Source organism: Gorilla gorilla, chromosome 5 (assembly GCF_029281585.2).
Source record: "Gorilla gorilla gorilla isolate KB3781 chromosome 5, NHGRI_mGorGor1-v2.1_pri, whole genome shotgun sequence".
In the NCBI taxonomy this organism is placed as follows: Eukaryota; Metazoa; Chordata; class Mammalia; order Primates; family Hominidae; genus Gorilla; species Gorilla gorilla.
In genome coordinates, this window is record NC_073229.2 from 160,823,762 (window position 1) to 160,837,491 (window position 13,730).

Here is a 13,730-nt window from a genome sequence, read left to right on the forward strand (position 1 = left end):
TTTTTCCAATAGATATATTTAAATCTTTTTTTTTTTTTAAAGAGTGTTTTGCTCTGTCACCTAGGCCGGAGTGCAGTGGTGCCATCATAGCTCTTTGCAGCCTTGAACTCCTAGGTTCAAGCAATCCTCCCACTTCAGCCTCCTCAACAGCTGGGACTTCAGGTGTACAGCACTATGTCCAGCTAATTTTTTCTATTTTTTGTAGAGATGGGGTCTTGCTATATTGCCCAGGCTGGCCTTGAACTCCTGGCCTCAACTGATCCTCCTGCCTCGGCCTCCCAACCACTGGGAGTACAGGTGGGAGCCATCATACTCAGCAGTTTTTTTTTTTAAAGAGATGGAGTCTTGCTATGTTACCCAGGCTGGACTCAAAGTCCTGGGCTCAAGTGATCCTCCCAAATAGCTGGGACTCAGGTGCACACCACCAGGTCCAGCTCTACAACACGTATGCTTATATAGAAGAGTGAAGAATACATAAACCTTGATGAGGCTGCTAAAGTTTTCATTTCTCATAGGAATCTAAGGCATCAGAAGACTATTTTTTTTAAAAGATTATGTATTAGATACAGATTTAAAAGATTATGTATTAGATATAGAAGATTAGATATAGAAGCTGACTCCTGTTAAGCAAAATGGTGATAGTAAAATGAAAAGGAATTGTAAAAAGAGCAGTGTTATTTAAGTAAAACCATCTCTGTGGGTAATTGCTGCTTTGTTTTTCTATCTCTCCTTTCTATTCTTACGAGATAAAGATAGAAACTGAAATGGCAGTTTTGAAAGAAAGCTGAAAAGAAACAAGGGACTGGTTCAGCCTAGAAGGACAGAGAATCATCTATGTAATGGCCAGGAATAGTAGAAGAGAGGGTTTTAAAAAATAAAAGGTAACATTACATTGCTTATATATTTTGCATTCTATTTCTATGGTAATAGGTTAGCAAGTCAGGTTGTTGCTAAGGGAAACAAGAATTTCATTCTGAGGCAATCGTGAGAATTTTTCTAGAATCATCTCTTTATTGCTGTCTGCCCAGAACAATCTAAACTGGTAGTGGGAAGAGAATCAGTGTAGGAAGGCAACGTTGACAAGGCCAAACAACGAAGTGGTGACTCACTGAGTCCTTGCACTCTCGAAGGAAACAACCACCTTAGAAAAAGCCATGCACTTTCGGCGGGGGCTTAACCACGTTAGGTGAGTAATCACCTCGAAGACCCAAATGGCAGCTTTGTTAATGTTCAGTCTGTATGGCCTTCTTAATATGTAAATGCCAAAACATTAATAACTACTAATAACATTAATAGAATGCCAAAAGCACTGCAGGTACAAATACCTAGTGTGATGGATCTCTCCTCCCTTAGATCTTTACTCACATCTCACCTTTTTTTTTGAGAAGGAGTCGTGCTCTGTCGCCCAGGCTGGAGTGCAGTGGCACAATCTCAGCTCACTGCAAGCTCCGCCTGCCGGGTTCACGCCATTCTCCTGCCTCAGCCTCCAAAGTAGCTGGGACTACAGGTGCCCGCCACCACGCCCGGCTAATTTTTTGTATTTTTAGTAGAGACGGGCTTTCACCTTGTTAGCCAGGATGGTCTCAATCTCCTGACCTCATGATCCACCCGCCTTGGTCTCCCAAAGTGCTGGGATTACAGGCGTGAGCCACGGCGCCTGGCCACATCTCACCTTCTTTTATTTATTTATTTATTTAGAGTCTCACTCTGTCGCCCAGGCTGGAGTGCCTAGGTTCAAGCGATTCTCCTGCTTTAGCCTCCCGAGTAGCTGGGATTACAGGCGCTTGCCACCATGCCCGGCTAATTTTTGTATTTTCAGTAGAGATGGGGTTTCGCCATTTTAGCCAGGCTGGTCTCGAACTCCTGACCTCAAACGATCCAACTGCCTCGGCCTCCCAAAGTGCTGGGATTACAGGCATGAGCCACCACACCCGGCCTAAATCTTACCTTCTTAATGAGCTTCCCAGGCCTTCCTGTCTAAAATTGCACTTCCCTGCTACACTGTAACTTCCTAAACCCTTCCCTGGTTTATTATTCTCCTTAACCCTGATCACCATCTAACATACTATAGATGGTATTTTACTTATTTGTGTTTATTGTTCGTCTCTCATTAGAAAGTAACCTGAGTCTACAGCCATACCACCCTGAATGCGTCCAATCTCTTCTGATCTCGGAAGCTAAGCAGAGTTGGGCCCGATTAAGACTTAGATGAGAGCATGTAAGCTCTCAGTGATAGCAGGAATTTCTCTCCATTTTGTTCTCTGCCATCTCTCCAGCACATGGAATGGTGCCTACCATTCAATAGCTGTCCAAAAAATATGTGAGTGCATTAGTGAGATCCATTTGGACCCACTGATGTGGATGAAGATGATTTTAGGCTGAAAACATCAGAAAAACAGCAGCAACAGAAAAAAACCTTATCTAAACTTCTTTTGCGGACATAAGCAATGCCTCCTAAAATACATTTGCCGTTTATTTCCTCTCCAGGAGGTTAATGACCAAAGAGGAGATAGACCACTTGCACCTAGAGGAGATGTTGCATAAACAAAACCTTATCAAAACTTTCTGTTCCTCACACTTGTTTCTCATTAGTCTCCCACCATACACTTTCTTAAAGTCTTAACCCTCTTTCTTACTAAGATGATATATAAACACTCAACTCTAGCTGTTTAGGGAGCCAATTCTTTGTGTAAGTCTCTTTCATTGACTTAGCATTGACTACATGAATAAATTTTGGCTAGGCATGGTGGCTCACATCTGTAATCTCTGCATTTTGGGAGGCCAAGGAAGCAGCTTAGGCAACATGGTGAAACCCTGTCTCTATAAAAAGTACAAAAATTAGTCAGGCATGGTGGTGCACACCTTAGTCCCAGCTACTCAGAAGGCTGAGGTGGGAGGATCGCTTGAGCCCAAGAGATAGAGGCTGCAATGAGCCGAGATCACACCACTGCACTCCAGCCTGGGGGACAGAGGGAGATTCTGTTTCAAAAACAAAACAAAACAAAAGAATAAAGTTTGTCTGCTCTCCTGTTAATTTGTCTTTTGTCAGTTAATTTGCAGGCCCCTGACCATTGAACATAAGCTGGTACAAGAAAAAGGCTTTTCCCCGTTCCCAACAGAATGAATGAATGAATAACAAATTGATACTCATATCATACAACACTATAAGTGATGTATTTTCTCAGGCAGGGAAGTAACTGTGGGTATTCAGCTTCATATCTGCACAAAAATAGAAATAGGATGTTAAAAAAGAGTTTGCTACATGATGATTCCAAACTGACTGAAATAAATTCTGAACCATAATTACTAAGGTATATGAGGCCAATCATCAGAAAAGAAAACAGTAAGGTCTTCCATCTTCCTGCAGATATTTGAGTCAAATGAAAATAATGTCACTTTTTTTTTTCTTTTTTTTTTTAGACAGGGTCTGGCTCTGTCACCAAGGCTGGAGTGCAGTGGCGCAATCCTAGCTCACTGCAGCCTTGACCTCTTGGGCTCAAGCAGAGAGGTCCATATGGATTGGAGGCCTTCTCCCATCCATATCTCTCTCCTCCCAGTTTGAGATATTAGGTTGGTGCAAAAGTAATTGTGGTTTTTGCCATTATTGCTACAACCTAATATTAAAACAACTCTGATTTTGTCACTGCCCAGCTTCAAACCCTTCAGATTGAATCTCTTCTACTTGGACACCTGGCACCATGTGAGCTCATGTGATTAAAAAGGGCATAAAGCCACCATCCTGCCATGGGACATTAACTGTCCAGTCCAGTGCAGGCTACCAGATTACAATGCATGGAGAAGAGCTAGGCAGAGGAGTGGGCCAAAATGCTAAGAGAACAGAGAAAAGCAAGAAGGGGAGTTGAGAAATGATTCAAAGAGAAAAGGACACAGGACCTGGATCTGAAAAATTAAGGCTTTGGTCACTAAGTGGGACTGAGGAGAAAAGTCTGTGAGGTTGGGCGTCTGCATGTCAAGCCCAGAGGCCGGAGAAGCGTGGCCACCTGGAAAGTGGAAAGGAGGCTGGCACCGCTGGACCACAGAGTGGAAAGGAAAGGGGAAGCTACAGCCAGAGGGGGTGAGAACATTGTATGGTGCAAATACTCCCTTCTACAAAAAGGAGCATCAGCTGGGCATGGTGGCTCACGTCCGTAATCCCAGCACTTTGGGAGGCCAAGGCAGGCAGATCACTTGAGGTCAGGAATTCAAAGCCAGCCTGGCCAACATGGTGAAACTCCATACTAAAAATACAAAAATTAGCTGGGCATGGTGGTGCATGCCTGTAGTCCCAGCTACTTAGGAGGCTGAGGCAGGAGAATTGCTTGAACCTAGGAGGCGGAGGTTGCAGTGAGCCGAGATTGCACCACTTGCTCTCCCGCCTGGGTGACAGAGTGAGACTCTGTATCAAAAAACAAAAATGAGAATCAAAGGTTTTTAATTTGGGGAGTCACAGGATTAAATCTGTATGAGAGATTTCTCTGATGATAACAGAGACAAAGCATGAGACACGTTAGGCTATGATAGAGGATGAAGACCTGAGATCAGGGGAGTGACCGAGAAGATGAAATGAAGGGGCTGCAGGAAAGAATGGGCATGAGGGATTAAGAGGGGTTGGGAGGGGTTTCTCAGGAATCTGGCTTGGGTTGCTGGATGCCTTTACTTTTAATGAAGACATGGAAGGCAGGAAGAAGAACAATGGAGACCAAGGCTGGTTAACTCTGATCAATTGTTTGATGATTTCAATATAAAAGTATTATAACAATAACATATTAAATTACTTGAGATATGAGTTCATTATCCTTCCACGTCAAAATACATCCTTGAGTCAAAAAACATAGCCTTGAATCAAAAGAAATTGATTTTCTTTCGTTAAAAGACAGAAAATCCTTCTCTGAGAAGTGGTATTGCATTATATTTGAAATAACCTTGTACAATTTATACCAATCTTGAATATTATTTTAAAAATTAGAGGCAGGAAAGGACATTAAAGATCCTCTTGCTCTTGGCCAGGTGCAGTGGCTCAGGCCTATAATCCCAGCACTTTGGGAGGCCGAGGTGGGTAGATCACCTGAGGTCAGATGTTCAAGACCAGCTGGCCAACATGGTGAAACCCTGTCTCTACTAAAAATACAAAAATTAGCTGGGCATGATGGTGGGCATCTGTAATCCCAGCTACTCAAGAGGCTGTGGTGGGAGCACTGCTTGAACCCGGGGGTGGAGGTTGCAGTAAGCCAAGATCATGCCACTGCACTCCAGCCTGGGTGACAGAGCAAGACTCTGTCTGGAAAAAAAAAAAAAAAAAAAAAAAATATATATATATATATATGTATGTATTCTTTTCAACTCTAACTTAAGGAATGAAGTCATCTTAGCCCAGCGGGAGTATGAACTTTGTCTGGGGTTATGAAACTGACTGTCGGCAAAGTCAGAACCAGGGCCCAAGGCTCCTGACCCCAGCCTGGAGTTCTTAGTAGATCCAGCTTGAATCAGAAGGAAGAAGGGGCTGGTGACCTGAAAGAAGCCAAATCCCACCCACAGTTGTACTGCTTCAAATAAACCTTATTGTTCCAATCAGAAAGAAAAGGAGTTATTGCCTTGGGCTTCTAAGAAGTCTTTCAAATTCTAGGAATTACTTTCACATTTGTAGTTTATAGAACCACATTAATAGTTACTGTTTTGCTGACTGCTGACAACACCCTAAGTGAAGTTAAAAACATTAAGTAGCATTTCCTGGCCTTTCCAACATTTTTCTTTTGTTCTGGGCCAAGGTAGCCAAAGGCTTCAGGAATAATTGACGCATGTATTGAAACAATGTTAATTCTACCTTCAATTGAGGTAAACATCAGAAAATAATTATTCTGCATACAAATCTTAATCACTGTGTTCAGATGATCTCTAAAGTAATTATTCTTGTTTCCACTGTAAAGAATGGGAAGTGGAGGAATTATTTTTAGCTTGTTATTCATGGGCTGAAGTTTGAGTTCAATTTGTGGTAATGAAATTAAAGAATTCATTTTAATCAAATATGCAGGATGCTGATAAAATAACTTTAATAAAGAATGTTGAAAACATCTAAGAAATGTAACCAAATATATAATGTAGAGTTCTAAGTTATGCAAAAATGTAAGTTAAGGCTTAATAATTCATATTGGAAAGATGCCCTGGCTACAAAAGGACATTCAGGGAGAGAGACAACCACGATGGATTTCACCATCCTCCAGTCCAGAGCATCCCTGTAAACATGCATTCATTCACGTTTTGCTAAAAGAACACCCACGAAAAACATCAGCAATATCACTAGCTGGCACAATGGCAAACTAAGCCAAGACTCTTGAAGCCGGTCTGCTTGAATTCTTCCTACAGGCTCTAAAGTCCATTGGGAATACTGTAGAAGCCATTCTCTGTCAGAAATTTTACATTATTCTAATGAAATGCAAAGGATAGAAATGTAAGAATGTTTTTCTTATGTTTTTCTTTTCTTTTTTTTTTTTTTGAGACCAAGTCTCACTCTGTAGCTCAGGCTGGAGTGCAGTGGTGCGATCTCGGCTCACTGCAACCTCCAACTCCCAGGTTCAAGCAATTCTCTTGCCTCAGCCTCCTGAGTAGCTGGGACTACAGGTGCACGCCACCATGCTCAGCTAAAGTAGAGACAGGGTTTCACCATGTTGGCCAGGCTGGTCTCGAACTCCTGGCCTCAAGTGATCCACTCACCTCAGCATCCCAATGTGCTGGGATTACAGGCATAAGCCACCACACCTGACTTCAGAATAATTTCTTTTCTTCTCTTTTTTTTTTTTTGAGACGGAGTTTTGCTCTTGTCACCCAGGCTGGAGTGCAGTGGCACAATCTTGGCTCACTGAAACCTCTGCCTCCCGGGTTCAAGTGATTCTCCTGCCTCAGCCTCCTGAGTAGCTGAGATGATAGGCACCCGCCACCACAGCCTGGCTAGGCTATGCATATTTTTGGTAAGATGCAGTTAGTTCCTGAAAGGAGGGCATGAAACAAAGGATAGCTATCTCTGGTTTTTTTAAAAAAAAGCCAGAAATTTGTAACACTGCAGAATACTTTATGAATTTTCCAGTCATCCCCTTCATAATTCTATATGATTGATAGAATTGTTTCATTTTCAGTTTCTTTAAGTTTTACCTTGGCAAATTGCTATGTATCAAGTGATGCAAAACTTAACACAGAAACAAAGATAACAAGGTATAATCAAATGAGCCCTGAAGTAGGAGTCAAGAAAGCTAATTCCTAACAATCACTTGAATAAGAAATAAAAAATTGTAAAATATAAAACATACATAAATAAGAAGTTGTATCTATTACTTCTATAGACAGCAAGCTAATGCACAGGAAATTTTTTTTCCAAATTAGGCCTGTCATCTTTTTACAACCTTAATGAAAGAGGCTTAGGCTTAACTACAAATATCAAAGCTATACAATTGCTAGATAATCATAGAACTTAACTATGGGCAGAGTTAACAACTAGCTATTATAGGCCAGGCATGGTGCTTATCCCTATAATCCCAGCAATTTGGGAGGCCGAAGAGGGAGAACTGCTTGAGCCCGGGAGTTCAAGACCAACCTGGGCAACAAAGTGAGATCCCGTCTCCACCAAAAAAAAAAAAAAGTTAGCCAGGTGTGGTGGCATGCTCTGGCTGAAGCGGGAGGATTGCTTGAGCCCAGGAGGTCAAGAGGCTACAACGAGCTGTGATTGTGCCACTGCACTCCACCTTCAGCCCGGGTAACACAGCAAGAGCCGGTCTCAAAAAACAATTTATTATATTAATTTTTTTCTCAACTGTTACCTTACTAATTCAGTGTTTCTACAAAAATTTTAGTTTATGAGATGACATTATCAACGTGATCTAATAAATAAGTATGCCAATTAGACTGGTGAGCTATAGATTCTTCAATTTCACTTTAACATTAAAAATATAATTTTCAGTATGGCTTGGTGCTATGGACTGAATATTTGTGTCCTCCCCAAATTCCTATGTTGAAATCATACCCCAAGGTGCGGTTATTAGGAGGTGAGGACTTTGGGAGGTGATTAGGTCTTGAAGGCAGAGCAGGGTAACATTAGTGGCCTTGTAAGAGAGACCACAGAGAGCTAGCCAGCTTCTTCTACCATGTAAGGACACAGCAAGAGGGCACCTTCTATGAGGAACAGGCCCCTCACCAGACACTGAATCTACCAGCACCTTGATCTTGGACTTCCCAGCCTCCAGAAGTATAAGAAAATAAATGTCTACTGTTTACAAGCCACATTGTTTACAGTATTTTGTTACAGCAGCCCAATGGACTAAGATACTTGGATTCAGAGTTCTCTCCCAAGTCAAACACTGGGAAGGGCTTGGAGAAAATGGTGGCCATGTGTCAAGCCTGGAGAAGCGTCATCCTTCAGACATTGAAGATGCTGGAGTCAGCATTGTTGACACACTCCAGCATTGGTCCTTGCAGCGGAGGAAGGCTCTTCTTCACACAGCAGACATGGCAGAGAAAATGGACACAAACTAAAAGTAGGTGTCCAGCAGTCGGGTGCGGTGGCTCATGCCTGTAATTCTAGTGCTTTGGGAGGCCGAGGTGGGAGGATTGCTTGAGCCCAGGAATTCAAGACCAGTCTGGGCAACATAACGAGACCAAGTCTCTACAAAAATAAAAATAAAAACCATATAAAAGTAGGTATCCATAGTGCTCTGTGTCCATTAGACATTAATAAAAGGATTCCAGTTGAGAGGAACAACATTTGAAGTCATTGTTATTCCCTCCTCTCTTAATTCCATTAATCTTCCATGGTTTCAGGTTCTCTGTGTAGCATATTAATGCCTGCCACAAGGGTGCTATCAGCCAGAATCTTCAGTGAATCTTCTTTGTCTGAATTGCACATATCTCAGAGGAGAATAGAAAATGTGTAAGGACACCATGGCCCATGCATTGACACTGTCATAGATAAAGCATAGTTACTCGCTATCAGATAAGTAAAATGCTAATGCTTGGTGCTGTGGAATAAGAATTCTCCGATGTTTACTTTTTAGCCCTTTTTTACCAAAGGAATTCCAGAAGTTGCTTTTAACACTAAAGGAAAGCCTACAGACAGTCTCCTACCCCTTCATACACCCTGCCTCCTGCCTCAGTAAGGCTTCAAATAGTTTGTTTTAAATTGAGCTCTAAATGTAAATGGACACCTAAGTCATTACCTCCAGCGAGTCACTTTCACAGTCTCCTTCCTCTGTGCTTCTCCCCTTCTCTTCGGTAATGGTGTTCACCATCTCAAAAAACCTACAATACAAGTTAGCACGTGAGCATTCATAACACAAACAATAGTAAATATAAGCAAGTACATCTCAAAGTGACTTCAGAACCAAAACTGAGAGCTAAGAGAGTCTTTAGAACCAGGCAATAACACACTATCAAGATCATGTGAAAAATACAATTTTTCAAAAAGAAAATACAGGTTGGTAGGATTTTCTAGAAATTTCTAACCTAATGCCTCACTTCAAATACATTTTTCTTCAGGAACTCTTCTTGTAAAGTTTTTTTTTTTTTTTTTCTAGAGACCATTTCAGAGACAAGCAAAGTGATTACAGTGAGAAACAGATTGGCATCCTGCTCGCTGTGGCTAGGCCATTCAGAGAGGAGGCTGATGGTTCACAGACATAAAGCCGGGAAGCACTGTGAACATGGGCTGATGATCCCACAGGCAGGTCATGCTATGCGATGCCAGCCTAAGGGAAGAGCAGGTTATGGTGTGATAAGAAAAGTTTCCCTAACACAACTCAGAACCTTTCTTACCCACCCATCCATCCATTCATTCAATAAATACTCACTGAGTGTCTACTAGGATAAAGAACTGTTCTGGCCATTGAGAGCATGATGATGAACAAAGTCTATCTTGGAATTTGGACCCCATTGATGGAGTTCATATGTGGTATCAACTTCCTCACTCTTCCTGTCTCTAAACACATTTCTTGGAGGTCCATGACAAGAAAAAAAATTCCCAAGCCTGACTGGAATAACAGTATGCGCTATTAAACAGCACAATGAGTGAGAGAGAAAAGCTAGTTTAACCAAGAGGAAGAATAAAGTGAAAGATCAAAAAAAAATCTGGTGTTACAGACATGATTTAAGATCTGGGTTAAGGATTTGCATCAGCCACTCATGCAAAAATTTTCAATATGAACATCTCTAGGCAGAATATAACACTCGACAGTGGGATGGGAGCACTAGCATAATTTTTAGAAGCTTCCATTCTGAAGTCTCCTGTGCCTGGTTCAAACCCCAGATTTTTATGCTTATTGACTACATGATTTTAGGCTACACTCTCCAAGACTACTTTTTTTATTCTTTTCAATAAAGATATTAATACTACCCATCTAATAGGGTTTCTTTGAAGACTGAAACAAATATTAGTTCTGGGGCACACACTTCATAAATCTTAGCTACAATTATCATAGAAACAGGTCAACAGACTTGAGAATTTAAGTGTAAGTAGAGAATTAGTCCATACAAGAGCTAGGAATTCTCTTATTTCCAAGTGTTTTTTTTTCCCCCACCATATGTTTTATGATAATAAAGATAAAGCTTGAGCCAAGAATTGTGGATTCAACAAACACTTTTCTTTTTCACACCAAGATAAAAATGAACGACTGTATATTGTAGCTAGCATATCAGTCATTTATAATGAAGTCAAATAGTAATTATTTAAATAAGAACAATCCCCAGCAAAATTCTGAGTCCAAACTAACTTTCACCTACACTTTGGCTTCTAAATTATCACTCACTTCTCCAGTTTCCCACAGTCAATCATAGTGTTCTAAAGAAGTAAGAAGAATTTAATTATTAGCCCAAGAGAAACATACAATGGAGAAAAACACAAACATACAATGCAGTCCATGGATTTTTGGATGATCTCTTTTATTGGTATAGATCAGATCAGTGGCTCTTAACTCAGGCTTCACCCCCACCAGAATGTCCAATATAATTAGTCTGAGGTGGTGGCCATGTATGTTTTTTTAAAGCCTACCAGGTGGATCTAACTAATATGAGCCAAGGTAAAGAGGTACTATTGTAGATAATAGTGAGATGATTTAAAAGAATTTGAGAATGAAAATTCTGGTAATCATATACAATAAGTGAGCACTTAAAATATGAGTTATAATATTTAACAATTAACCAATAAGTCTTAATGTTTTATCTGTGGGAAAATAAGTTATGACTAAGATAAAGTTTGACTTATTAAAGAAACCCCCCCCAAAATCTGTTAAATTTATGATATAATTATAAAATATTAGCCCAAATAAAATATTTATATAACCACATAGCCATGAATTCTTCACAGGAGGTACATGTTCACTCATTAGTTGAAAATAATGCCCTAATCTCAAGTACCCAGGGACACAAACACCGTGGAAGGCCGCAGGGTCCTCTGCCTAGGAAAACTAGAGACCTTTGTTCACTTGTTTATCTGCTGACCTTCCCTCCACTATTGTCCTATGACCCTGCCAAATCCCCCTCTGCAAGAAACAACCAAGAATGATCAATTAAAAAAAAAAAAGAAAGAAAGAAAATAATGATCAGGTGAGAAGAATCTTTTTCACACACAATGACTAATACGTACTTTTTACAATGAAGTTCTGTACAGAAATAGATTTGGAAATCATCAGAATTGTGAAGCACATAAAGAAAGCAGCATCTTTCTTCAAATTTAGAAATACTGAAACCAACAAACAAAAAGGCATTATTCAGAGAACTATCAATTCTTCTACAGTCCTATGACGAAAAAGAAATGTTTTAAATTCAATCCCATTTATTTCAATGTTGTTTATAACAAGAAGTTATAAATAGCACTTTAAAAAATGATACTTCCTGCACCACACTACTAAAATGATTTACTCTTCCGAGAGGTGTCCTCCTCCTCATCTCTGCAGAGCAGGGCTGCTCTACGGTGTTGCAAGCACACGCAAACTACACATCCTTCAACAGAGCAGGAAAAGGTGTCCTGCCTACTACACTATTCTGTGTGCTGGGAGGAAAAGCATAAATACCAACTGGCTGGCTGACCTCGGTGATTCTGGTGCTATGCAATCTGTAGAACAATGAAATGTTTCCAAAGCTAGGGAGTCAATTTGTGGAGGCAGTAAAAGCACCTCATTCGTTATAGAGATTTTAGAGGAGTGAAGCAATGTGCAAGTGCGCTCGGTTAGGACTCAGTGAGTGGCTGACTTTATGGCAATATGAAACAGTTTTGAGTTGACCCACTAGGCCATGCTGTTTTAGGCCAGGGATTAGCAACCATTTTCTGTGACAGGCCAGATAGTAAAATACTTTAGGTTTTTCAGGCCAAACTATGTAATTCTGCTGCTGAAGCATGACAGCTGCCTAAGAGGATGCATAAATGAATGAACATGGCTGTGTTCCAATAAAACTTTATTTACAAGACAGGTGAAGGACCAGATGTAGTCCATGGGGCACAGTTTGTCAATCCTTATTTTGTGCCTTTGTGCCTGCTGTTCCTTCCATTTGGAATGCATGTCGTTTTTTACTTTTAAAAGAAACTCTATTCACGATTTAAGGCCCAGCTTAGATCTTACCTTCTCTCCCTGCCCTACTTCTGCCCTAAACAGAAAGACTTCCTCTTATACCTGTGTCCTCTGAGTATACTTCTTTCATTGCTCTTCTCACACTGTATTGTCAAGAGTTGTTAAATGTCTGTTCCTCTCCCTGCTGGGCTGTGAATTCCTCAAGAGAGGAGTTGATGTCTTAGTCATTTTTGTATCTTTGGCAGAACAGGACTCAACATTTGACACACAGCTCGTGCTCAGTTAATGCCCACTAACTCGAGCTGTGCAAGTTCTGAGGTGACGCAAGGCAAGCTGCTGACCTAGTTGGATTTTCTTCCATAGTTTGTCATCTCTTCTTTGTGGAGGAGGAGGCCAGGAAGAATGAGCTCTCTTTGAAGTCACAGACTACAACTCAAGTTTCTCAGCATATAAGCCAGCAATAGTAAGATAGTAGCAGCCTATGTATAAGTCATAAACCACAACAACTGTTACATAGGGCTATCATACCTAATTAAAGAAAATCTATTCATTGGAAAACAGATATGATAAAGTGAAATTTACATTTACCATACTTTCTTAAGTGGATTGCTTAAAAATGCAGCAATAAATAGTGAGTGCCTTGCTAATGACTGGCTTTAAAAATTAAATATTAAGAGTACAGTTTTCTTTGAGAAAGTATCGACTGAAAGATATATAATGAGTCAGTCCATCATCTTGCTTGTTTCTGTTCAGATCATTCATGAGGTAACAGGTAGCTTTACCAGGAGAATTCCAATTATTAGTGACTCAGACCGCTCTACCAATTTATGCTCTAATAAAACCAATTATTATTATTCCAAAAGCAACAGGATATTGCATAACCAGGCTGCAAAAATCTGTTGTCTCTCATTGCTATGACGTGGGGGTAAACAGTAGTTAGCACATCTAATTTGGTTTGAAATCTGCAAGAGTTGATTTAGCATGAGCTTCAACAGAACAATTATTTAAAGACTTAACCACTGACTCTTGATTCTCAAAAAAAAAAAATCTTATTTCTAAATCCCAAGAAATGGCATTTTCTAAGCTACTGGCATTGTGACAGCAGTCAGAACTGAACCAAACTGAAGTTCACCACTGTAATCTCAAGATCAATGCAGGAAAGTGACCTTACAGAAAGTTTTTTTTTTTTTT

General features: G+C 40.4%; 1 protein-coding gene across 2 annotated transcripts in view; it reads right to left on the reverse strand.

Moving 5' to 3' along the window:
* Positions 1-13,730, reverse strand: part of MAP3K5 (mitogen-activated protein kinase kinase kinase 5) — a 236,836-nt gene that overhangs the window by 71,028 nt on the left and 152,078 nt on the right. For both annotated transcript variants that reach the window (XM_055391191.2, XM_019030003.4), the window contains exons 14-15: positions 11,618-11,713; positions 9,198-9,279 (exon numbers count right to left, since the gene is read on the reverse strand). In XM_055391191.2, the coding sequence (XP_055247166.1) occupies positions 9,198-9,279; positions 11,618-11,713 (178 nt within the window). The remainder of the gene's footprint in view (positions 1-9,197; positions 9,280-11,617; positions 11,714-13,730) is intronic.